The 27,738-nt window shown below is 41.6% G+C and overlaps 1 protein-coding gene across 2 annotated transcripts in view; it reads left to right on the top strand.

Annotated features, from left to right (window-relative positions):
* Nucleotides 1-27,738, top strand: part of BNIP3L (BCL2 interacting protein 3 like) — a 121,309-nt gene that overhangs the window by 73,222 nt on the left and 20,349 nt on the right. For both annotated transcript variants that reach the window (XM_085632756.1, XM_085632755.1), the window contains exons 4-5: nucleotides 3,660-3,763; nucleotides 22,479-22,628. In XM_085632756.1, the coding sequence (XP_085488882.1) occupies nucleotides 3,660-3,763; nucleotides 22,479-22,628 (254 nt within the window). The remainder of the gene's footprint in view (nucleotides 1-3,659; nucleotides 3,764-22,478; nucleotides 22,629-27,738) is intronic.

The raw sequence follows: 27,738 nt of genomic DNA, 5'->3' as shown, positions 1-27,738 counted from the left end.
AAATAACAACGTGTAATATACAACTAAGGCACACGTTCTAAACGCACATAATATATAGCGCGTATATATAATTATATAATGTACACAGTCTGAAAAGCCAATATTTCCTACTAAGGGACCTCTCAATCAGTTATAAAGTTATCTCACCCCTTTTCCTCCGAGTTCAAGTCCACGTATTCTTATATCTCAGAGCAATATTCCAATCCCAGAGGTAATAATCTAAAACGGAGACCCACAGTTAGTAAGTAAGGCTCCTCAAATAGACATACTAATCAAACAAAAAGTAAGAACCAAAAGAGAACCCTCCCCGACTCACCAAGCATCCATAATCCGTATCCTAATCCAAATGGGAAAACCGGCGTTCTACTCGGGGGCCATGTTGTCCATGCCTTATATGGTGAATTAACACGGGCGCCATCATGAAATGTGCAATTTGTATGTAGCAACCGTCATTTCTACTAAAATTGCGTATTATAAACAAAATAAAGTTTAATTTAGCACTGCTCATATATATCAAAATATTAATTATCAATAGCGTTTAATTTCAAAATTAACACGAGCGTCACCTCGTTTAGTGCGCTTCATAAAGCACAATGCTCCGCCATCTTAATATATCAGACGCAATAACTATCGAGCGTATTAAGTGTATTTGCCCGCGAATGAAACCAGTATGTTAGCTATCAATAAAACTTTTTTTATACTATTCTTGCTTTATAACGTTCACGTGTATAATATAAATAAAATTACATTATATCTCCAATATTGGTGTGAGATCTACGATGAGATCAATATCCCAATTAATTCTCCCATATTACAAAAAATCCTTAAAGATATTCGATAGTGCACGCATGCATCACCGTGTCTGTAGGGCAATGAAACCTCCACCATGTTAAACAAGAGAAAAAAACAAAACATTTTTTTTGATATGGTAAGTTATTCAAAAGAAGAAAGATAGAGTAAAAAGGAAGTAGCGCAATAATATCCACATTCAATAGTATTACCAAATTACTACATCATTTTCCCAGGATGCAAGAAAATAAAGCACTATTAATTAACAGAGATATTAAGAACACTATCATGTGTACACTAGAGTTGTATATCATCTTCGTTAATATTACTCAAACTTGAATCATGCATAAATTGGTAAAGAAAAGTATACTTCCAATATTGATATGTTCAAGTCAAAATCAATATCTCTTCTACATAACTGTGGCTAAAATTACAATCACTTGTATCATTAATAAATGGAGTACCTCTTATTGTAAACATACTAATGTGCATTATCTCGGGCACAACCGAGTACAAAGGTAAATATGATATGCATTATAATACAAAAGAAGAAAAAAGGAAAGAGGAAAAGCTTCCCAGAAATAGAAGCACAGATAAACCTCTTCAATAGTTACAAACAACAATATGTCAATTTATGCATTAAGTACATATTCATCAAAAAATCGTGCGTTTATAGAGATAGTAATAACCTAAATAACTTCCAGTATATCTCACGATAATTTACTGCCCCAAAAAATACTGAAATTCGCTATTTATATTCATCCCCATTTCTACCGCTTTCAATTTCATTATCCAAATCACTTCTCTGCGTGTAAGTAATAACTGTCTATTGCTACTCTCTTATCCTGTTTCACATGATCTATGCCATGGAAGCTGAAAGTATGTTTCTCCTTATTTTCATAGTTTTGTACTGCATGAGCTGCAATATGATAACGTGTAGCTCCATTTTTCCAGGCCCTAAAATGTTCAGTCATCCTATCACGTAGTCTTCTGATGGTGCTCCCCTCTTTAGGGGGCATGATCTAACTCTTTCTCCCAGGCTAGTCTTTCGCCATGTCCAACAGATAGATTCTTTAAAAATGTTAGCATGGCTATGCCCTATCCTTTATTTCTGCTTCACAGACTCTTTCCCTTGCCTCCCCACAACACAGTGAATCTAAGAGGAACACCTGTCCATTCTGTTGCAAAAGGTGTGAGTTTTTCTTTTCAAAGGAACCATAAATGGGTTTCTGGATGTGGAAAGGGGGGTGGGGGGTCACTACTCTCACTATTTCCTTGTGCTGAAAAAGTATGGGTGCCTATAGCCCATCTTGGATGTTCATCGTCTGAATGCCTTCCTGCAGACGACAAATTAAGAATGCTCTCAGCTGCAAGATTCTGTTTGCCCTGGACCCGAGTGACTGGATGGTGTCCTTGTACCTTCATGATATGTATTTTCATATACCCGTCCTGCAGTCCCACAGATGTTACCTTCACTTCAAAGTAGGCTTGGAGCACTTTCAGTGTGCCATGCTCTACTTCAGCCCTACCAGTGCTCCTCGATTGGTCGTAAAAGTCATAGCAGATCTGGCTGCCCATTTTTGGTGGTCAGGGATGCCAGTTTTGCCCTACCACAATGACTGACTTTTAAAGGCGGGCTCGGCACAGTCAGTCATATACCAGATGACGGTGAACCTCCTGACCTAGTTTGAGCTCACTATCATTGAGCCAGAGTCATACCGAACTCCTTCACAAAGGGTTTCTTTCAAATGAGCTGTCCTAGATATGGTATTGTTCAGGGCCTTCTTTCCAGTTACAACCAGTCCAGGACACTGTGGCTGTGATCCCGATATTTCAGCCTCGTTCATAGATGAGGAATCTGTGGTTATAATTATGCAGCAGAACAAATTACTTACCTTCGATAACGCTTCTAATGGTGGATACGACCTTTAACCACAGTTTCCTTATCATCCTCCACCCTCTCAGTTCTATGGAGTGGCCTCTTCTTACCATCTAAAAAGGTCCCAAGTTGGAGATCTTCACACTGGTCTTGAAATTCATTTTATACTTTGTATGAGGACATGGAGTCCAGCCAGAAACTGACTTCAATGTGCAGGAGTGGCACTTATTTCTGTCTTTGCTGAGGGCTGTACGGAGCCAGCCTGGAGCTGCATGGTGCCACTTAGCGCTCAGAGCCTTGCTGGGAAATAAATAAATACAAATAATATCCGGATCCATTGTGGTGCATGGGGTATATTCCAAAGGTGAGGAATCTGATGTTAGATGGAGTATCCACAAGAACAATTGGTACAGAAGGTAAGTACCTTGTTGGGCTTTGTTGAATGGTTAAACCCATTTTTCTCCACTTCTCTTTTTCATTTTTCTACTTAAGCATTTAATGAGGAAGTACATTTTTCTTTCATGGACCTGCTTTGAACTTTACATTTGTTATCCTTTAACTTTGTTGAATAGTTGAGTTGTTAATCCTTGCACCACCCTTCAAGTAAGCGCATGCCCCTGCTTTCACTACCAGTTGCTATATACACGGTAGTCATTGGGCTCTAGCCATCTCTCACATACAACGTTTGATTGGCCTCCCTCTCTTCCCCTGAATACACCCCTTCAGATCACTTGCATCCAAGACTGTCGGGTGGATTTTTTGCTGCAGATTTGTGCAAAAGTCACAAACTATTTAAATATTTTGTTCAAGAGGGTATTTGAATGTTTGTGAACATAAAATAATTTCTTTTATAGTATTCTTCATTCCCTAGGTGACGATGTGCCTGATTGTCTGAAGGGTTAGGGTGTCACTTTATTAGCTTGTTAGATGATACCTCCATTTCGTTAAACTCTTGCATTAAAATGTGTAAATATAACATTTCTTTTTCTAGTCGGAAGAGGAAGCAGTTGAAGGAGAGACAGAAACAGAAGATTTGAAGAAAAGTGCAGATTGGGTATCAGACTGGTCAAGTAGACCTGAAAACATCCCACCAAAGTAAGTGTTTTTTAACTCTTTTTATTGGTAATATCACATAGCACTTATACCATACATGCTTGATAACTGCCACCACGGTATTATTTTCCATCAAATAGCCACCCACCCTCTTACCAGTTGCATAAAACAGCACTATACAGTTATTACTTCTGAAGTAGCTATTTTCTGGGTCTGCTTGTAATTAGCTCAATTTGCTCCTGAATGATTTTCATAGCCTACAGGAGACTCCTCTTGTCTCCAGGGTCCCCATGTTTTCTTGTATTTCTTAGAGCAATTCCAGGCTTCATACACCAGTCCATATACTGCATCCATTTAGCCATTTTAGGAGGTGTCTACTACCACACGTTCTTGTAATATCTCTCTCTGCCACTGTCACAATAAGTTTGTGGAAAATGATCTTTCATTTAGACAGGGTAGCCTCTCCCCATATACCACTTCTAACAGTCTCTGCATCTGGTTATTGACACCCACCCAAAATCTTTGTATGTTTGGGCAGCCCCATAACATACTCGGCAAGATTCCTTCTAAACTGTATCTTATTTATTTTATTTTACAGACTTGTATGTAGCGCAAACTTGACCCGAATCGGGTATCGGAACGCTTTACATAGCACCAGTTGCATTACATGAGGACACATTCATCTTTTGTTAGGCCTGGTGAGATTATGTGATTTGCCCAGAATCACAGGATGTTCACCGTCATTGCCGAGACTCGAACCCAGTTCCCCAGATTCAAGGTCGACCGCCCTAGCCGTTAGGCCAACTCCTCTCCTTTGGGGAAGCCTGCATCGTGCATTTTCTGAAATTTATCCAGCTGTACCTATGTAGGAGTAGGCTGTATGTAGGGTGTTTAATTGAACCAAGTGACACCCTGCCCATATAGCTACTCCTCTGAGCTATCTGTGAGCTTCTCTGCCAATTCTCCATCTTATAAGGGGCATAAGTCATCTTCCTATTTTCCCTGAAGTCTGACCATTGACTTTTTTTTAGATTATTTAGTGCTCTATAAAATAATAATGTGGCATGGCTATGTAAAGTGCAGGCGAGCACTCTAAATTCCAGAGGAGATTACTAAAGAACATTTGTATTATGCAGTTTTTGGAGCACTTGCGACGTGTATGTATTTATAATACTGATTGTCTTCTAATTCGTATTCCTCCTTTAGGTCATCAAATGTCGTGAGTGCTCCCATATCCCGTATGTCGCCCAGCTTAGAGATGCCTATCAAATCCCACTTTGGCACCTCTCTGCCTGCCCAATTTGCCAGATACATGCAACACCCTAGCGTGATCTGAGAAAGAGTATTCTATAAAGTCCGTCGCACCATTCACGCTGGTCCCAGTCATAAACCAGGGCGCATAATGTATTGCGCTAAGCCCCAGGCCTGTTAAACGGCCATTGAAGAGACTCCTGTCACATCAGTTATTCCAAGTTTTTACTACGGACTTTATAGAATACTCTTTCTCAGATCCCGTGATCAGGAATCAACTTAGGAAACCGTCTACTTATCTGGTCTAATACCCTGTGGAATTCTTTTTCTGTTCTGTGGATCGTTTGTTTGCCCTGAAGAAGCCCGTAAGGGTGAAACGCGTTGGCTGTTATGTATAAAATAATGAATAAAAGGATCTGCAACACCATCTAGAGAATGACGTTCATTTCTGTCATCGCCTTCTTTTTGTGTTTTTGAGTTTTTGCATAACAATAAGGAATTGTGGAAGAGCTTTTATAGCAGGTGCCCTTCCAATCAAGGATAACAAGAGATTCCTCCACTATTCTATCTATGAAGATATTTTAATTGGTAGCGTCTCAGTGTTCTGTTTTAAGTAGGTCTCTTTATACCTAGTCACTTGGGTGCCTAGGGTCCCTCCCTCTATACAGTCATTTGACATTTCAGGTTTTGGGACAGTGTCCAAACTGTTAAATAATTTATATTTGTCTTGGACTAATTTATTGTAAGACCCGAGTATGTCCCATACTTTTTTAGGACCTGTCACACCCTGGGGGACTGCTAAAGGTGAGTCCACAAAATATATCCGCATGTCGTCGGCATAAAGTGATATTACGTCTGTCCACTCATGGTCTTATTTCATTCCCCGCATTTCTGCCTCCTGACGTATCCAGCATGTCAGTGGCTCATTTGTCAGAGTGAAAGAGTGTGGACAGTGACCACTCCTGCCTCGTTCTTCTTTTTAATGGGAACATTTGAAACTTCTTCATTGAGCTGTACCCTGGGTTGGTATACTGTAATTTTACCCATGCTAGGTATGTGGGACCAAATCTGACTCTTTCCAGCTCTCTAAGTAGGAACGACCATGTAGCCTAAGCAGGGTATGCCTAGCTGCCCGGTGCGGCATAAAGCCGGACTGATGTGGATGTACAAGTGTTTCTATTACCTGGAATGAGTGATTGGCCAGGACCTTTGTTAACAGTCACATTTTTAGAGGATATGGACATGTATGAGGTGCATTTGTGCTTGCATTTCCCCTTTTTATTGATGAGGACCATACTTGTTAATTATTCATCTGTTGGGAGGTAACAATACCTTTTTGCCCTGTAGAGCAGTTGTTTATATGACAAATAAACCTTCCGGAGAGCTCTTGTATAGTTCTGCTACAGCCCATTGGGACCAGTGACATTCCCGCTCTTAAATTGCATGATTGCCTCCGCTAACTCATCCACTTCCAGGAAATCCCTGTTGTCTGCAGTGAGGGAGGTCACATGCAGATCTTTATTAGAGGAGTCTAGTTCCTTTTGTGAGCTATTCCCCAGAGTGTTACATAAGCTTTTCATGTATTGCTTGAAAACCCTCAGTATTTCCCAGTGGAAGGCCAACAGTTTCTCGGAGGCATTTCTTATATGAACTAATGTATGGTGCTGTTGCTTTGTTTAGGTGATCAAAGCCAAAGGTTTGCTTGCCTTCTCTTCCGCTTCGTACAGTTTATGCCCCCCTTCTGTAGCCTCCCCCTCGACCAGTGCTATATATAATATCTCTATTTTATGCAGACTTAATTTTTTCAGGCTTGGAAGATTATTTATTCTCTGTGCCCAGTAACTCTTTTTGTTGCTCCAATATTTGTTTCCATCTATTTGTTTTGTTTGATGCACTTTTACATAGGATTTGCTGCTAAGGACTGTTGTATACACCTGCCATAATGTAGCTTTCGACTTCTGATCATGTTCGTGTTTTCTGTAACATCGTTTTTTATTGTCGCGACCCAGTGGTCCTTGTGTCACATGACCAGGATAGGCCTGGTAAGAAACACCGCCATTTATCATGTTTCTTATGTTGCCTTCTCTTTTTCACACTAATACATATGACATACATTTGTGTGTGTGACAATGAAGGCTAACGTTCTCTGCATCGGCATTGCTTACCTTCCTACTTCGTACGCACACTGTCACAATACCTTGAACATTTAGTACAAAGGATTACGTTTACTGCACAGATGTCATCATTGTTATTGTTCAGTAGGTGACAATGCTATCCAACTAGAATAAACAATTGCGGCCCGACAGGGGTTTGAAAACTTGCCACTATATACAGAACAACTTCCTTCTTGGGAGAGAGGAGAACTCCGCTGATTCTGCAAAGTCACTACATGCCAGAATTCCAGCTCAGCCGATTCCTGCTTACTAACATGCAGGATGTACAGCTCTACAACAAGACAGACAGTCTGGTGACAATTATCCGAAGGTAATTGGGAATTAGACCACCCAGGCAGGGGTTTGGCAAATCACCCACCCTTGACAAGACTAGGTAGGGAGCGCTAGATAGGAGTACACTATACACAGTACTTGTATGCCCACATATATTCACTGCCTTAGCACAATGGTGGAAATGTTCATCTTTTTCACTATTCCTGTAATAGTAATTACGCATATCTGTTTCATTCTACTCACAATCGCAACACATATTTTATACAAGAATCATAATGCTTCAATAAATATTGAAATGCCTTGCTGAGTATTTCTTGGGTATTTCTTTGGGTATGCATGAGAGTCCAAACAAAGGGGTTCTAGATCTGTTACCACAATTTCTTTGGGGAATCAGGGTTGTAATGTTCTGAGGTTGTACACACACTTGTTATCCTGTAAGGTTAGGGGTGTAGATGGTGCACTGTGGGCTAGTAGAGCTATAGGCCAAAGTATCCTGAGGGTGTGCATAGATTCAGTCTGGCACAATTCTGATCTTTATGTTGTCCAACAAACACATAGTTTTACTGGTTAGGTACAAACCATACAACACCTGCTTTGCTTATCCTGTAGCCCAGCCATTAATTATCCATCCAACCCTTCTTGCCTTCCTTTCCCCCTGGATGATAATCAGTTACATGGAATGATCACAAATACACCTGGCTAAGTAATGTACCCAGGAGCATCTTCTACTGTGTGCGCCAGGAATAAACATAATCGAATTGTAAAATATTACCTTTGTGATCCTGAGAAAAAGGAGTATTGCCTCTCGTCTCTGTCTCTCCTGCAAGACATCCACTAGCCCCGGAGCTTCTTTGGAGTCTCTCAGATTGTTTTCCTCCTTTTTATGTGCGTTTGTGTCCCCATATCTATCAGGTATGCCAGTGCCATTCATTACCAAATTGAAGTCTCCTCCAATCACCAGCAGCGAGTCTGGCATGTTAATTATTTAAGCTTCTATGTCCTCGAGGACCATGTCTTGGAGTCTGGGTGGAATATATACTAAGACTATCGCCATCTTCTCCTCTTCCTGTTCACCCTCCATCACAACCAAACAACTATGGGGTCTGTCTAAGTATGTGTCAGAGCAAATGGTAGTGCTTTTTTAAAGCATTGCTAATGTACTTCTTGAGGCTGTTGTGAGCCCACAATGGTTTATGACTATGTACCCTTCTCTTTCTAAAAACATACATTTGTTTCCTACTAAGCGAGTCTCATGCAGGAGTACTTGATCTGTCCTCTGTCTATTTAGGTACTGTGTAACAATCTCTATTTATTTTATGGCCCACACTATTGACTTTACAGATCAGAATTTCCAAGCTTTCCGTAGGCATAGGTATGTTTACAATTGCACCTATATTTGAATATGGGACCTACTGCTATGTCGGTTCAAACTTAAAACATTTGTGAACTAACCTATCCTCCCGCCACCCCCATTACCTCTTGCTACAGGTTTTATATTTATTTATTTATTTAGTGTTTTGTATAGCGCGAACATGACCCGTGAGGGTATCGGAGCGCTTTACAGCAGTAGTAAGTAATTACATTAATTACAATAATTAACAAAAACAAGTTAGATACAAAAAGGATCATGCAAACATGAGAGAAGAGTCGCTGGGCTGCTGAAACTGCAGAGGCTCTTAGAGAGATTAGGTTAGGAATTTGTCCATTAGGAAGGTCTTCATTTCCTTTTTGAAACTTGATAGGGGAGGTATTCTTCTGATGTAAGACGGCAGTGAGTTCCAGATTCTGTGGGCAGCCCCAGAGAAAGCTCTGTTGTATGTTTTCTTCTTCCGGAAGAGGGGTGGTTTCAACACAAAATCCCTGGCACACCGAGAGTGCCTGTCTCCTCCGGAGACCACGATTTTCTGAGCAAGGTATGCAGGAGACTTGGAGTGTACAGCTTTATGAGTGATACAGGCCTATTTGAGTTGGATTCTAGCTTCGTACGGTAGCCAGTTCAGCTCCTTTAGGTGCGGCGAGATACGATCGTATTTTTTTGAGCCTGTTAGGAGTCTTGCAGCTGTGTAGAGACAGGCTTTTAGGGGAGCTGTAGAGATCTTTGGTAGGCCAGATAAGGTTGAGCATCCGTATTCGGTCCTAAAGCTGACTAGGGCCTGAACTGCTATTTTTTGGTCCGTAGTGTCTAGGAAAGGTTTTAGATTTCTCAGATATCTGAGGTGAAACCTGGCATTTTTGGCCAGAGTGTTTATGTGGGCTCGCATGTTCAGGTTTTTGTCCAGTGCGATTCCTAGCGATTTGGCTGAGTCCACTATGGTCGGGGTCCAGTTCAGCGCGGTGATCAAGTTGGTCCATTCAAGTATGTCAGGGGAGCTTTTCGGAGGGGAGATTAGCAAGAACTCGGTTTTCTGCTCTTCGAGTTTGAGCTGGTTGCTGGCAAGCCAGTGCACAGTCTGTTTCAGAGCATCATTCATTATTTGGACCTCCTCTAGAGAAGAGATTTTGATGTAGACCTGGGTGTCGTCAGCGTACATGTAGATAGAGTTGTTGGCATTGCAAAGGATTTCAGCTAGTGGTTCGAGATAAGGTTAAAGAGAGTTGACCCTTGGGGGGCGCCAATCGTAATTGGGGAAGGGGAGGATAGAATGTGATTAATTAAGAATCTTTTGTAGGAAGGATTTGAACCACTTGAGAACGGTTCCCCCCTAGGCCCATCCTGAGTTCCAGACGTTCTAGAAGCTTTCAATGGTTGACTGTGTCAAACGCCGAGGAAAGATCCAACAGAATTAAGAGACATGTTTTGCCTTGGTCTAGGGCTTGGAGGGCATCATCTACTATGTGGAGAATAGTAGTTTCAGTGCTGTGGGCTGGTCTGAAACCAGATTGGCACTCATCTAGCAAGTTGAAAGTGGCGATGTGTAGGCTAAGTTGTTGTTGCACGCATTTCTCAACTAGTTTCACAAGTAGAGGAATATTAGATATTGGTCTGAAATTGTCTGGTTGAGCAGGGTTTAGCGAGGGTTTTTTTAGAATGGGGGTGACTTGTCCCATTTTTAACGAGTCTGGTATAGACCCTTGCATTAGGGAAGCATTGATTATTGCAGTCCAGATGGGTATGATGAGATGTTTGGCTGCAGATAAACAGTTGGATGGAAGCGGGTCAATGAAGTGGTTGTTCGGTTTAATGGATGATAGAATTTTTGCTATGCTATGCTTGTCATAAAGGTTGAAGGGAATCCAGTGTGCTTGGTTTTTGGGTAATATCTGTGGGGAGTGAGTAGCGCCATTTTGAAGAGTCCCCGCGGGCTGTGGGAGGACGGTAGTGGCAGAGAACATCTCATTACCCAGGGAGTTGATTTTAGCCGAGAAGAAGGAGGAGAATTCATCAGAGCTTATTAGGCATTTGGTTGTTTCTTCAGAGGTTTTAGCCATTTTATTCGATTGTTGTTTTATCAATCGAAAGAGCTTGCGAGGTCTGTTCTTAGCGTTTTCAAGTTCTGCTCTGAAGAATTCTTTTTTTTAATTGCAAATGCTCTTATTGTACGCATTTCTGGTCTTTCTAAGAAGTTTTAGTTGGGGGGAGGAGGGATGTTGTCTCCAATTCCTTTCTATTAGCCGAAGAATTCTCATTTCAGTGTTTGGGCCCCATTGAACCAGGGATTTTTGTCTTTAGTCCGAACTCCTTTTAGTTTAAGCGGGGCTAGTGAGTCAATTATATCCAACATTGTTGAGTTGTAGTGGTCAGTAAGTTTATTGACCGTAGATAGATTGTTGGCAGGGGGGAGATCCGTCTCGCATCACGCTACCAGCTTCTCGGAGTCTAGGCTTTTGGTGTCCCGGATCCATACTTTCGGTTTCACTGGTTGCACTGATGTTTTCCTCGGTGCGCCCAATATTTGGAAGGAAATAGCATGGTTGTCTGACCAGTCGCAAGGAGCAACTGAAGTTAGCCTGACCGCCGTATCCTTTGAGATGATCCAGTCCAGTGTGGCTCCTTAAGAGTGTGTGGGTAGAGTGCAGGCTTGGTTAAGTGATTGGCCATCCAGGAAGTCTTTAAGGATGTTGTTCTGAGCGTCATTGAGGTCATTCCAATGGAGGTTAAAGTCTCCTAGGAATATATCATTGGAGTGTGGGGAGGCATTTGTTACAATGATTTCCATGAGATGGTCAATGAATGGGTCATTTTTACCTGGGGGTGGTAGAAGGTGTGCAGTTTGCATAGTTGGTTTGAGTCGTTACCTATGGAGAGTGTGAGGTATTCGCAGGAGTCAAGAGAGTCAGAGTTACCATGATGCTTGAGGCAGCAGTCACCTGATCCATAGAAAAGAGTTAAATGATTAATACTGCGGCTCTACAGGAGATACAATGCAGTATTTGGGAGTGGTTATAAACATATGTCTAACTCTAGCTTAAACTATGGGCTTCGTTGCATAGTTGTGTTTCCTTCAAACATACGGACAGTATATTCGGCCCCAGTGTGTAAAACATAGCTCATTCTAGCATGCCATAATAAAAGCTCTAAGCAGTACTTTGGTAACATTCCCTCCCGTTCTCCTTAATTTGACTATTCAGTGAGTCACAAGTTCATTGGTTGGTCAGTCTGTTCCATTGTTAGCAGGACCTCTTGTTTATCTGTTCTGTCTTGTCCATCCATTGGTGTAATCCCAGTAGGTATCACAGCATGTATATTGTCAATCTCCTCTCCATCTCCTTTGCTTGAGCTATCTCTGTGTGACCAGTGGACAGATTTTTTTTTTTGAGTGCAACTCACAATATCTTGGTCTTGGTCCAGGTGTTTATGGCATCCAGAGCCTCTCGCCCCTCAACCTTGTGAATCAGCTGGCTTTGTTGAAGCCTTTTCTTTCCTCTAATACATCCTCGTAGGTCATTTCAGGAGAGTAAAGTAAGAGAGTTTTGCAAAGAAGTTGATCCTCAATTTCACCCGGTACATTAGGGTTTATTCTATTTGAAGCACATTAATTTTCTGTTTAACTTCAAGTAATGAGAGTGGCTGCTGAAAAATCTTAACTTTTCAATTCTCATGTGTGATTTACCCTATCAGATAGGCTTCTCTCAGAATCACATCTCTATCTATATTTAAAAAAAACCTAGCTATTATAAGTCTAGTGGGAGCGCCCTTTGTGATATCTGTCACGTAGCATGGAAACAGCCTTTCTGGAGGTATCCAAGACGTAAACCAAGTTGTTCGAAAGCACTCCATTCTTGTTCCCGTTACTCCTTCCGGTATCCCCACCACTTCTCTGAGGCCTTCCTTCCGCATCTTCCACACTTACTGTGTTCAAGTCTCTTGGTTGTCTCCATCAGTTGAGTAACATTTCTTCACGTTGTTTGGATTGTATCTTCAGCTGTAGGTATTCTACCTTCTACCTCTGTCCCCCTCTCAGCTGTCTTTCGTGTGTTTTGCTCCCGGGGAAGACAACAATACAGATTCCTCCATCTTGACGTTCAGCAAGGATTTTGATTCATTTATTGTCTGCAGGATCTTCGGGGCTGAGGGAACCTCTTCTGCCATGTTACTGGTGCGTTTGTATTTGTTTTCCCCTCCCCTTCCTAGCAATAGTTTTGGCAAACTTGTCAATTTTGGTTTGCACATTGTGGCCCCCTTGTCTTTAAACATGACTGAGTCTTGGGTGATCACCCTCTCCCTCTACTGCAGATCCAGAGGAGCTGAAAATTGCATCTTCTTCGTCACCTTTCTCATGAGCCCTCTGGCTTCAAAAGCCTAGTGTGCTGCTCTCAGTGTACTTGGGCCCGATGTTCAGTCACAGTTGAATGCCATTCTGCATGACCATCCTGTATTTGTCAGCCAGGTCGTCAAATCTCATCACTTTGGGCTATGAAACCTATTTGCCTTCATGTCACAGCCCAATACAGGCCATGAACTGCAATATAGTCTTGTTTCAGCACTCTGTTTTTGAAAGACTGCCTTTTCTCTAGCAGTTTATCTCCACCTTCGAGCTATGCTTTGTCTCCCCCCCCCCTCCCCTCCCCCCACCACCAGACTTCTGAGCAATGCCAGTGGCACTGATCGCCTGCCACATACCACATGGGAGAGACCGACCTCTAGGGCGCTGCCTCCAACCCAGGGGGCTATTTGCAATCACCCAGCATCAGACAGATCCTCTGATCAGTCTGCTACTCCTGCCACCTCCAGTTCTTGGAACTATTCTACTGGTAGTTCAGTGACGTGCCACCTCGCCTCCACGCTAGCGCTTGTTCCTTTTGCCCTTCTGCTTTCGCCTTGGAGGCCCCGGATGCTCAGTCTGACTCAATTGCCGGCAGCATCTCTCGCGACCTGCTGCAATCTCCATATTGTCAGCCTGGCATAGTGTTTCTCATTATATTCTTTTTTCTCATCCCAGGCCTATTATGGAGAATTTGTCTTGGGTTCAGTTGTAGTTAGCAATGTTCTGCCTTTGTCAAGTTGAGATTTGAAAGCATCTGGGCTGCCTAGCCACCTCCAAGATAAGTGTTGACTAGTTTGTAGAAGGTCTGTATACTTCTTTTGGTACAAATTGGTGTAAGAGTGGTAGATAGTCTAACAAGTATTTCTTACAGTTACTTCAGTAATTTTGTAACATTACATACTATAATCATGTAAGTGTTTAGAGACATTGTTAGGTATACAGTTAGGTGTACATTGATAGAGGAGCTGGTCATGTATACTGATTACGTTCTCTGTGATGTTTTGTTCATGTGTGTTCCCTTTTTTGTCAGACTGTAAGTAAGTAAGGTGGACAAAGGAGCTCAAGTTCACAATCCTCTTAAATGTTGAAAGTCTAGAGGTGTCCCACCACCTTATTGGAACCTAGAGGTGTTTGCCTCTCTTTCTACACTACGAGTAAGCGGAAAGCAACCTCATCCCAATGGGAAGATGAACGCATATACTTCAGTGCAACAGGGGGATCGAAAACGTTATGCATTTGAAGAACAAGCTTACACATTAGTTACATCAATGCTGGACTGGGTGCCTGACACTCTATAATCAAATAAAAAAAAAGATCAGAATATATGGGTGGATAGGGATGTCTTTGAGGGTGCCTGTGTGGTGGTGAATTTGAATAGTGCCTTTGTATTAGGTAATCTTCTTAAGGACCTATTCCACCATACTAAAACGACCTCGGGCATTGTGGTACTACCTTTTTATTTTTTATTTTTAGATATCACTAGTTAAGACCACATAGGTGGAGAGAGTTATTCCTTTGGAGAGCTCAGTTGTAAGGGTAGTTGGGAGGAGGGATATGGATTCCATTCCTACTGTTAACAGATTTGAGGTTCTAAGCGATTTTGACTCCCAAGATTGACTGCATTTAACAGGCACTACCACCCCTTCTGACCCTACGGTCTTTACATCTTGGGTGATTCAAATTTGTGTAGAGTGTTCAGCTGGAACATAGCTGGGTTAGTGAACAATTAAGAGGACATACAATGGTGTAGCTTTCTTGAGGAGTTCCCCGTAGTCTGTTAGCAGGAAACTTTAGATGTGGAATGCAAATTTGTGTTGGATGGTTATAAGTTCTTTTTATGTTCCAGCGACTCCAGTGATGCATAGCAGGGCTAAAGATGGTTTGCTAATACTAATCCGACTGAGTCTGAACTGTAATATCGGGGTGGTGTATACCGTTTGTCAAAACTTAGCCAATGTTTTCCTTAGCTTCAAGTCTAAGGGCAACCTGCTTATTTTTAATTTTTATAATTCTAATTTTACCCAAAACATGGACACTCATGTTCCGTATCTCAGACAGTTTTTAGATATTTTTTATGGTACTAAGGAGGACTCTGTTTATATGTTGTTGATAGGAGATTTTAGCTCACATTTATGTGAAAGTTTGCCCGGTTTTTGATTCTTGTAACTACGACAACTTAGCCACTTTCACTGTTCACTTGACACACTCCAAGAAGGGAGATTTGATGAATTTGCTGTTTGCCGATTTTAACTTTGTTATTTTGACCTCACGTGAGTCAGAGGTGACTGTGGATAAGCGAGAGCATACTGACCTTTACAGGGATAGACAGGGGAACGGTAATAGATTTTATTTCTGTTTCTTTGGGCCTAATTCATTTACTCAAGGATTTTAAAGTGCAGTGGGATGCTCGTACTGACCCCAGCCCTTTAATGGCTACTTTAAAAAACAAAAAAAAAAAAAAAAAATTAAATTATTTTTATAAATTGTATACATTCACCAACGCTATTGCATGACATTCAGAAAATCTTCGTACATTATTGTTTTAGGCGGTTACCCACTTGCTGGCTATATTTTTGATAGAGAAGTAGGTGCAGGGTGAGCGGATAGGAAAGTTAGAAATGAGAAAGAGGATAGGACAGGCATATAGAGAGGTATACATCTTTGGCTTAATACATTGGCATCCAATATGTCCACTACTGTTCGTATTATCTCAATTCGAGATATTCAGGCTAGTTTCCGAGTCACCCCGGTCCGTATTTTTGCAGGGCTTTGGGTTTTGGATCGTTTACAGTAGGTGTTCTAGACTCCTAAGTACGACGGGCTGTCATCTCTAAAGGATGAAGGGCGCAGAATAAAGTGGGGCGTGATACAGCCAGATGATTTTATCTTAAGCTATTTCCGTAATGTGCAGAGGATTTGGGGGTTTGTTTACAAGCTGGTGCTCGTGATAGTGCGATCTTTCCCTCATTTAGCCGTATATGCAGAGTTGTCAAGTTAATGTTATTGAGACATGACAATCCCAAAAGCCCCCCTCCCGATAAGTGGTTTGCCCATTCCTGTAGCAAAGCACATCGTGAGCATATAAACTAGACAACAAGGAAAGGAAACCTCATTTACGTAGGGAAGCGAGGACAAGCTAACCCTTCCATGTTCTGAGCGAGATAGTGGCTTGTTCTTGAAAGGTGGTAAATCAACCCTTATTTTATTCTAGTATCGGATACATGATGAATTCACACATTTCTCCGGATGCCTGGGTTAAGCATTTTGAATCCCTTTATGACGATCCTGAACCCACTCCCTCATTATAATCGGCAAGATTGGCGAATCAATTTTAGGTTTGATTGGGAGGAAGTTAGAGAGGTTATAATGACTCCGCCATCTAACGAAGCACCAGGCCACGATGGCTTACCAGGCGACCTGTTTAAATCAAACTTTGAGTAGTGGGCACCCATGGTTACTAACTACCTTAACACAGCAGTGACTTATGGTTTCTCGGACTCCTGGTCCCACTTGGCGATTGTGTCAGTTTTTAAGAAAGGGCGTAGAGAGGATGTGTGTTGTTATTGAGTATCTTACTAATCGACACTGAGGTGAAAATACTTGGAAGAATAATTTTAAACCGATTATGTTCTTGAGCTAAGCAGCAGAAGGAGTTCTCTATTATACAGTTTGGTTTTAGGGCCAGAGTGGGGATCGTTGATCAATGTTTAAACCTGTACCTAACACACAACACAAAAAAGAGGGTAGTGGCTGTTTGATTCCGCACCCGACAAATGACCAGTGTCTGTAGTCTACAGAATAGCGCAAAGAACCAAGGAGTACTCCCCTCTATACTTCTTGTTTAGGAACAAGTCCTACATAAACATTTGATGCACAATGGTTCAGCGCTATACAGAACATACGTATATTGTCAGAAAATTACAATGACTTTACACAAAAATACATCCAGAATACATGATTCTTGAGGTAGATCTTCTTTATTTTCTTTTAAAATATTTTCTTTATTTTCCAGAGATCAAGAGATCCTAGCCATAGCCAACGCGTTTCGTCTCTTTAGAGAGGCTTCTTCAGGGCCTTAATGGCATGATAACCAGTGACGTGTTCTGCTCACTAGACTCTCAATTCAAAAAAATTAAACCTGTACCTGATGGTATCCAAGTACACTGTTGCTAAGAAAGGGACCCTTTCTATTTAGCCTTCATGTATCTCAGCTCAGCTTTGGATAGAGTGAGATAAGATATGAGCTGTCCTGGGATCAAAGGACATTAGTAGCCTACTGAGAGCATTGTATTACAATCGTACTGCCTCCGTTCGATATGGTGAGATAGGTGAATGTTCTTTACGCTTCAGATTGAAAAGGGATGCATTTTAGCCCCTTTCTTATTTACCATATATATTGGCTTTATTATTGTATTCTCACGACAATGTGCTCTTTTCAAGAACTTCCAAGGGATTCATTTGTTGAGTACTTGGATAACTTGAACATAGGCACTAATATTAAGAAATCACAGGGTCTGGTAATAGGGTCTAAAATACTAAATCTAGGACTTTTATTATTAAGGGTTGGCACTTGAGCAACTTTTCTTAACTGGTTTCTTGTTTGATGCCTTTTTGCGTTGGTCCTTGCTTCTAAATCGCAAACGCTCATTATTCTGTAGGGCTGGGCATGGTATGTTTGATTTTGTGACGCACTTGGGATATAAATCCATAGATGTGATAAATTAAATATATAATGCTAAGTGCATGTCGATTGCCACCTGTGGATGTGATATTTGGGGATATGTCTCTGTAGAATCACTCCAGAGAGAAGAGCATAAATTCATGAGAAGGTTGTTATTCCTACCAAGTAGCGTTGCCTCAGAGGTGGTCCATGCAGAACTGCAAAATGAGCTATATATTCCGGATGAAGAGAGAAGCTGAGGCCTTGTTGAGACAGACAGACATTCCGTTATGATTCAAACCACACTGTCAATTGAGCCATATCTATGTTTGGTTCCATCTAATTTTCATAGATATATCCTCACTTGGTTCAGGATGAACCTTTTTCACCATTTATTGATAATACCATTGAGATGGACTAAAGACTCAGGCATTCACCCATGTCGTATCGATAATGTTTCCACACAGAACACTTTTCACTTTATTATGTTTTGTCTCAATCAATCGGGGGTTTATGTAGTGCGGCTACTCACCCGTAAGGTTCTCAATGCGCTGAGGGGTGGGCTGCTGATCTGTCTGGGTGCAGGGGTTCAGTAAAAGATCCTTCCTGAATTGAGTCAGTAACAGGGATTGCCTGAGGTGGCGAGGCAGGGTGTTCTAGATCTTGGCGAGGTGGGAGAAGGATATTCGATCCGTGGAACGGTGGCCAGGGCCAGTTGGGCCAAGCGAAGGTGTCTGGCGGGTACATGGAATGAGAGGTGGTGGTTCAGATATGCAGGTCCTGTGTCGTGGAGAGCTTTTTAGGCATGTGTGAGGAACTTGAAGGTGATTCTTTGGTTGACTGGGAGCCAGTGGACTTCTCAAAGGTATATAGTGATGTGGCTGTGGCGGGGAGTGTTGAGGACCAGTCTGGCTGCAGAGTTTTGAACGTTCTATAATTTCCTGAGACGTTTTTGGGTGACGCCGGCATAGATAGAGTTGCTGTAGTACAGTCTGCTGGTGATAAGTGCGCGGGGGACCGTCTTTGGGGATTCGTCTGAATGTCTTTTGAAGCAGGCGAAGGGTGTGAAAGCAAGATGAGGATGCGGTGTTGATCTGGCAGTTCACTGTGGGCGAGGAGTCCAGTATGATTCAGAGGTTACGTGCGTGGTCCGCGGGGGATGGGTTCCCAGTGTGGCGGGCTACCAGGAGTCATCCTAGGCTGAGGGGATGGGTCCCAGGATGAGTACTTTGGTCTTGTCCGAGTTGAGTTTGAGGCAGCTATCTTTCATCCAGGTGGCAAAGGCCTTCATCCAGCTGTGGAAGTTGATTCTGGCGGTTGTTGGGCGTTGGTGAGGGAGAGGATCAGCTGGATGTTGTCGGCATAGGAGACTATATTGAGTCTGTGGTTCCTGACGATGGCAGCGAAGGGGCTATGTAGACGTTGAACAGGGTGGGGCACAGGGAGGAGCCCTGGGGCACTCCACAGCTGATCTCTGTAGGTTCTGAGAGGAACAGAGTTAGTCTGACTCGCTGTGTTCGGCCTAATGTACAGTACCTTAAGGTAATGTTTTATTTGTCCTATTTTGAGGATGTTGCATTTTAATCATGTTAGACCAGCTCTTTTGTACCTACATCCCTGACTGGATAAGATAGTTTGTCACTCAGTTGCTTTTTTACTTGTGGGAGCAGTCCGAGTGAGAAGAGCTTTAGGAGACATATGAATCATGTCTGTGTTTTTATTACCAGTGTTATTAGATTTTATTAATTTGCTGTTTTTATTGATAAATGTCTTTTTTTGATGAGGTACTTTTGTGGTTTCAAATGAAAAGCAAATAAAGTTGGTTTGACTTGACTTAACAATGATCTAAGTGACTGAGGATCCCAGATGATTTTCTTGACCGGTTGTTTTCTGTCTAGACTTCCCATTGCTTAGGCCAAGACACAAGTGTACTCTTTTCCTCTTTGAACATTCACTTAAATATGTATTTCTTATGAGGCTTCTTTCACAGTGACTAGTTTGTAATCATAACCAAAGAATGTGCGTCTGTTAAGCCTTTCCACGTCACCTCAGGCTCTCCAACATCTGTTCTTGCATAGCTTCAAGTAATCTTTCAGGTATTTGAATACTGAAAAGTTTTCATTACTGTGCCCCCTGCAAGTTTTATTGATCAGGTTCTAATAGTTGTGGTGAAATCCAGCGAGGACTGTATTGGTTTTAGATGGGATACATAAGCATGCAGCGCATGGCATTCACATTTTTCATCCTCCCAGTACAGCATACTGCATTGTCCTACTGTTCAACCAACTTCAGCCGTTTCCAACTTGACCTTGAGTGACAGCATTCTGCTCTTTAACAAAGACCACTTCCACCCTCAAAGTAAATTCCTTGAGTGTGAGAGACTACTATGGCAATGTGTGCTTATTGAGACCAAAAACGTCTTTTACCTTTAGCCAATTTTTTTTATGCGACATTGGTGAGTGCTCTGCAACTCAACCTAGAATAAAGCTTTACAAACCCATGACAAAACAAGAGGGGCATGGACAAATCTGAAAGACTAACAGCCAATGCCTAGACCTATTGTCTTTGCCAATGCGTGTTTATTGTGCTGCAAAGATCTGTAAAAACTGGTGCATATATTACTTAAGATAGTTTTTCTTGGTTTCTGTTTTCTTGGGACTTGTGAAAGTTGCATTAAGGATGAGGAAGACTACCTGACTGTATTAACTTTATAATGATAGCTCAGTATGCATATTCTGTGCTTTTTCTTAGTATGTAATACTAGTGATTGGATTTCAAACACGTACTGTGTTCAACTTGCACCTGTAAAGAAAACACACCATAGGTGGACTAACATTAACAACCTAAGAGTGAAGCGTGACTTTGAACCATTCCTCTCCGCTTCCTGTTATGAAAAGTATTTGAAGGTCAGCAAAACCTTATGGCTTCCTTGTGCCAGAAAGACCTCTGAACACAATTTCGAAAAAAGCTTTTATTCTAGCCACTACACCAAGCCCTTTTGTATGAAGTAGTTTTGACAAATTATAATTTGTAATGTTTTAGCTTTTGCATCATCCCGAGAATGGACAACCTTTCAATTTACTGATACATCAACCACGTAGGTGGAAAATATTAAAGTCCCTTGCTGAACTAGTGACCGAATTGTGGCATTTTTGTAGGAACTGATACATAAGAATTTAGGTGGACATCATATGTGGCTGGGCAGTGTGGTAGCGAAATAGAATTTACAATTCATATGAATTACACGGACTAGTGGCGAATTCAGGAAGTGTACATGTACCTCTTGAGCAGTGGAAGATCAATTTGATTGCTGAAGGCTGAACGCACAGCTTTCTTCAGCTAGATACTGTTTCTAGAAGCAGCAGGGACTGATGCCTTTCTGTGGACTGGAGCTGTGGGTTGTTGTTCCATGTTAATTGTCCCCAGTGTTCTCAGCTCATCCAGGTGGCGACACAAAAGAATGTTATTCTTTTTGGATGAATCGGTTAACCTAGATGTTAGTCAATCCGATTCTCGCTTCACAAGATCATCGCATGAATCCTTCTGGATGACTTCCCTGTCCATTATGGTCTTTCAGTCTGATATTTCTGGCCGGGAGGATTTATAGGCATATTGTGTCAACCAAGACCTTCCTGAGGAAGCTATTTTCTTAATTACAGTGTCATGGGCCCCATAGATCACTAGGAGCTAAATATCAGCATGGGCAATCTGGTCTCCTTTGTTCATGGACTATAGTTTCCTTATCACTGTAGTAGTGCAATTTCTGTATTTTCCTTCCAAACCGGCAGCAGACAGAAAGGCTGATGAATGATTAACACCTAGCTTTCTGCAGTTTCCTCTGCTCATTAGTGAGTGCTAGGATCAGCAGTAAGAGAGTGCCCTTTGGCATACCAAAGTGTAGGGCTAATAAAGCCCCCAGTACGTATGTAGTTTTCAGCTGTTGGGGTTAATGGGGGTGCAGCATGTTTGAGGATTGGGCAGATAGAAAAGACTTCTCTCTGAATGATCTAACAGGCAAGATGACAATGATACTATGTATGATTTCATGAAAGAGTGTCTTGGATGCCCAGTCTTTACATTTTGGAGCCAGGACATTCACACCAGAAGGCCACTCCTTTTTAATATCCTACAAGACTAAGGGCCTGATTTGGAGTTTGGAGGAGCAGGGAACCTTCCAAGAAGTGGCTGATTTCCCATCCCCTTTATTTAGAGTGCCATTGACACATTGCTGTATTGAGAGTACATCTATGTACTCTCAATTTTGGATACTAGACATTTACCACTTTTTGGTGATGTCTTGCATCTGGCCTTCTCTAAATAAGGTCCTCAGTCTGATACTGGTGTGACTTCCACCTTGGCTTTTCTGATAAGATCAAAGTGATGCATAGTCCAGTGCCTTAAGACCTATGGACTTTCCTCTTAATCTCTTGAATGCCCGTCTATCGCTTCTGCTTTGTTTGCTCATAGCTGCATGAGCCAAGTTCTGCCTGGACATGCATACCTTTGTCATACTCTTAACTTAGCCTTATTACAAGTCTATAAAGCCAGAGTATTCTTAGGGCCTCTATTCTTCCCTTTATTACTCACTGTTATTATGCTTGCTTAAATCTTCTCTTTAAAAATTAGAATACAGAAGAAAATTGTTAGCATGGCTTCTTTATAGGCTAACAAAATGTTTCATGTATGTTTTTCAGGGAATTCCATTTCAGACACCCTAAGCGTGCAGTTTCACTAAGTATGAGGAAGACTGGAGCTATGAAGAAAGGCGGGCTTTTCTCTGCAGAATTCCTCAAAGTGTTCATTCCTTCACTGTTCATCTCTCATGTTCTAGCTTTGGGAGTGGGGTAAGTACAAGCGTTGAAGGAGTAACAGTAGGCATGCATCTGTTATGAATGAAATGCTCTCATGTAAAACATGAAACATGTTGCTCATGAAAGTACAGGTTTTAGGTATGGCATTAACTAAGATCCTTTTTTACCAAAAAATATGTATATAATACATAGTATTGGGGTTTTCACCAGCCTCTTCGTTCATTGGTCTATTTTTGCCTCTTTCACGTCCTTCTAGCCACCAAAGCATGCAACATGAGGCACTGCGGCAGTGCACTTGAGTTATTTGCTCCTTTCACATAAGTGATAGCATTCATGGTGTACACAATGTGTACTTCAGGCCAAATATATCAACTTCTTTGCCTGGGACTGAGCTTTTGTTTAAAAAACAAAACAAAAACTATTTTTAAGTATTTATTTTATTGAGCAAGGGTTGGCTGTGAGCTCTCCAGGCACAGCCACTGTGCTCTCCCTACCATATCCAGTGGGGCATCGTTTTTTTAAATTTTACTTTTTTGGTCTGGCGTTAAGCAAGACCTTTTGATTTCACAATTTTATATATATGTGTGTGTGTGTATATATGTCTGCGTATTTACGGTCTGTCGTAAGTGATATTTTTACTGACTGTACCCCCTGCTTCGGGGGTGGCTGCATGTAAGTCTCCACTTTTGAGTAACTTTATATTCAGAAATGAGGAATAGCCAAAAGTAGTAAAGTTACTGAAATGTGTTGGTGTAAATTTACATATGTTGATTTACTTATCTTTATGTTTTACCTTTGTGAATATCCTGGAATTTAAAGTTGCTGGTATATAGCAGCTCTCACAAATTGGAATAACATGCTACTTTTACTATATCTTAGCATTGATTTAAAACATTCAAGTTAGAAATCGAGAAAGTGAAATTGTGAAAAAGTGTCGTGTCAGAGGTCATCTGTGTTTGATAACAAAAGCAAAGAATCTGTGTAATCTGTGTTAAAGGGTTTGGATCGAGTCCAGTAACCGGTGGTGCAATAATTGAGAAGGAAAGCAAACCACTTCCAGTCTCTCTCTTTCTTTCAATTAACGAATTATGTGTATTGTTCAGTAAGCTGTTTAATTTTCAAATCACTGTTCACACAAATAAACCAAATTGCTACTTTTGTAGCTTTTCTCTTGTTTGCTTTTTCTACCCAGGCAGAAGAGACAGGGCATTCACGGCAAAATATTTATTTTCTGAATAAATCAAATTGTAATTTCAGGATCATTTTGTAAAGACATTTCAGAGTTTTAGAATGAGGCGTAATGACGGCTGATTGAACTGGGGAGCAGCTATGGAGCATTCCATATGAGCAAACATGCTATCATTGAAGAAACCATTACCATTGAGTGTACTTGGCTATGTGATCGCAAAAAGCAACAATTAGGCAAAGCAAAAAGAATATTTATTCAGTGATGAGATCAGCTGTTAAAAAATTGAATGTAAATTAATTGATACTCAGTACAGCACAAAGTACATCATCTTTAGAGGAAGATCAGGATTTGACAGTGGTATAACTTAGCATGATTATGGAAAAGAAATCGCAAGTTTTGTTTAATACATAACTAATCCTAGCTTCCACTGTGTACATTGTAGGTTAACCAAAAAGAATCCCCCTTGAACTCAACAAATGATGATATCCTTCCAAAGTATATTTACCACTGTTCATGAAATGTGTGTCCCCTAAAGATGTATAGGGAAACATAATGTTTTGTTAAAATAGCCCTCACCCACCAATATGTACTGCTACGAAACCCCTATGTACCGAGTACAGTCTGTAACTAAAGGAAGAAAAACAAATCAAATTGTAGCCTTCTACCTAGAAACCAAGTGTTGCCTCATCACTGTTCTCGTTTTTTTGCTGAGATTACTTCTGGTACCTACTTGTCATAGGTCCCCTCTCCAGTGGCTGCTATTTTCTTCCAACAATCTCCTGTCTGTCATGCGACCAAAAACATATATGCTGTCTTTGACATAGAGACCCTTGTCAGGGACTCTTTCATTTATTACCAGATGCTGGCTGACTAACAAACAGAGCGGCTGGTCATGGCAGGAAGTACCCAATAAAATTTACATGCTGTGGAAATTAAATTGCCTCCAAAAAACGTTGCATACTGAGAGCCAAGCACTGAAATACCTTCTGTATGAAATCTGCCTTCTCCACGTGATCACCCTGAATTTCACCTGTTGCTGTTTTTAGAGACTGCACACTGGGGCTCTACTGTCAAGACTCCAGTGTATGTAATCTGACCCCTAAAGCAAGGAAAAATTAGTTAATCCCAGATTGGCATATTTAATATTTCCATAAAACCATAGTATGTGGCGCATAAATACACTCCTGGCATGAAAGGTTAACTATCACCTGTGGACTGCAGCATTTATTGTGCCACCCTCTAATGTGGTAGAAGAAAACATGGCTTCAGGCCTGTCATTGTTGCCTGACTCCTGCAGTGTAAAACCTACAGCGCAACATGTTAAAACAACCCTTTTTAATGGGTAAAAAACTTCCCTTTCAAATCTTAATAAGTAATACATCTTTATAGCCCGCACATAGAGTTTAAGGTATTTAATAGTGGGACATGTAGAAAATGTATATCACCACGTCCCTACAGTGACGAGGCACAAAAAGCTATTTTCACTGTGTCAGGCCTAACTGTTCTATGTAGAAGATGTACAGGTAAAAATATTAATGCTACTAATTTGGGAAATCCCCAGCTAGTAAAATAATTAAACCACGATTTGTAACAGTTATTAAAAATCCAATTCAATGGTGAAGTCAAAATTGTAATACTTTTCAAGGAAAAGTTAGGTCTAGAAATGTACCCTTTGTCTGCCTGAACCGTGAGAGGCTAATTAGCACAAGCCTCTGCCAGCTCTCAGCCTTTGCTCAGCCTAGAATAAGTGTGATCAAGGTGTGAAATGCTTCCCAGGAGCAAACAGTAGGCTAAACTGGACAGAAATGAGTCCTCTTTACTCCACCAAATATTCAGGGTGGAGGCTGTCGGCATACTATGACACCACACTGTTAACACCCGTTGGGCAGATCTGTTTAGCCACATGTAACACTTAAAGCATACTTGAAAAGGAGAAAACAAGATGCCAAGACCATTCTTGTGGACCGTCTGTCAGGTTGCTGAAGGACCCTGTATGCCCTACCAGACGTCTTTGGGTTTGTTGTAGGTAGTCTAAATGCTTCAAACTGGATTTTAGTACTAGACGTGGGAGTACACTGGTGAGTTCTCTAGGACACTCCCACACACACTCCATTCCTCAGAGCCCCTGTTTATTGTTACTGGAGACTTTTTTTTCCATCTTGAAAATGCCCTGACATGTTATTTTGGTCCTGTTTGTGGTAAGGCAAACCGGGTCTACTATAAAGGTAGGTATGATTGGCCCCGGGAACTTTTACCCAATTGGTTAGGGGGCGCTCAGGAGTCTTCCCCCTCACCGACTATATTGTGCCTGGCATAAATGAGACACCTATTGATACCCACTTTAGAAAATATTTGGAACCTGTGGAAGATCATATGAGGACCGGCCCTGCTGTTTGTGACCAGAAGGAAACCCTGAAGGACTGCGCCTGCTCCCTCTTGTACCCAGGACTAAGAAGTGAACTCCAGGGATCAGTAGCTGACCTGTATGGTTGTAGGGAGGCAACAAGCTGCAAGAGGCCTTTTCCCTGACATGTCCAGCTGGCTAGTGGCAACTGGACATGGACTGTACTTTGTTCTTGCCCTCTGCCTGATACCTTGAGAGTCTCAGAGTAACCTCCCTTGAGGTCCTAGTGGCTTGAGAGGGGTACTCCTGTGGGTCATTGGGGACTTAAAAGTCAGAAGGCCAAATCATTGACCTGGACGAACCGACGTCTATTCGACCCAACGCTCAATCGCGGTTAGCCTGAATTTTCTCTTAGGTCCTGGCCTACCACAATCATAGACAATCATTGCCACCTAGCTCTTTTTGGCACTTTTCCTACTTAAAACTATAAATCATATCTCTGGTTCCCTTCATTCACTTTGTTTCATTTTGGTGTCCTTTCATTTATTAAATTTTACTATATTTTTCTTATTCGGTTTGGTTTTTAATGTTTGGCATTTTGACCTTACTACTATTTCGGTACTGCATAAATACTTTACACATTGCCTTAAGATAAGACTGTCTGCTCTGTGAAATAGCTATCAGAGTATTAAGCTCAGGTTAATTTAGTGAGTTGAAGGGTTCATCCGGACATGGGTTGTGAATTTTCCTTGAAATGGGCAGTGGCCCACCCCAAATACTAATCCAAGTTCTTACACCTTCACAATAACATACCTACAGAAGGTCATAAAATGTGTGTTCGGGGCATGTGTTGGTTTAGATACACACACTCTTAACGTGTGTGGGGCTCAAATGTTTGCAAGTTGGTTTTCCTTGAAGTCTTTTGAGTCATGAAGTATAGGGTGACATCTCTTGACTGGCAATGCACATGAGCGTCCACTCCATGCTGGATTGTATTTTTTGTCCTACCATTGTGTTCGGACGTGCATGACCGGGGCTTGGAGTTCAACGTGTTTTATACACTTCCGTTCGTGCCTAACTGGTTTATCTCAACTCCAGTATGTGGAACAAATTATGTTCATTGCTTTCCCTTCGACTAACATTTTCCAGAATTCAATCAGTATTGACTGCCAAAGCTCCAGGGCCTCGAGTCCTCTCAAGGGCGTCATGCACCTCCTCTTCGACACCCGTGCAGTGGAAAATGTACACAGAGTGATGGAAAGGACACCCTTTCAGTACTGTTCTCAGTATCACACAAAGTTCCAGTGGACCAGCAGTCACCAGGTGTGTAACCTTTACCTGTCGCCAGACCACAAAAACACATTGTGTGAGACATGCATGATCATTCGCTCGTTGAACATCCTTCTATATCGATGGGAGAGAAGGTGGTCACACCACAAGTTGTAGAGACAGGCTTCTAATGATGCCCTAACATCATTGTGGAGCATCCTTCCCCCGACATAAGGAAAGTGAGGAGACCAGCCCTTTTGACATTTCTCTCCACCTACTGTTCGCTAGCTTAGAGACCATCTTCTCCTCCGGCTCCTACTTGGATCATGAAGAGTAGCTTC

Source organism: Triturus cristatus, chromosome 11 (assembly GCF_964204655.1).
Source record: "Triturus cristatus chromosome 11, aTriCri1.1, whole genome shotgun sequence".
Classification (NCBI taxonomy): Eukaryota; Metazoa; Chordata; class Amphibia; order Caudata; family Salamandridae; genus Triturus; species Triturus cristatus.
This window is presented reverse-complemented; position numbering and strand designations above follow the sequence as displayed.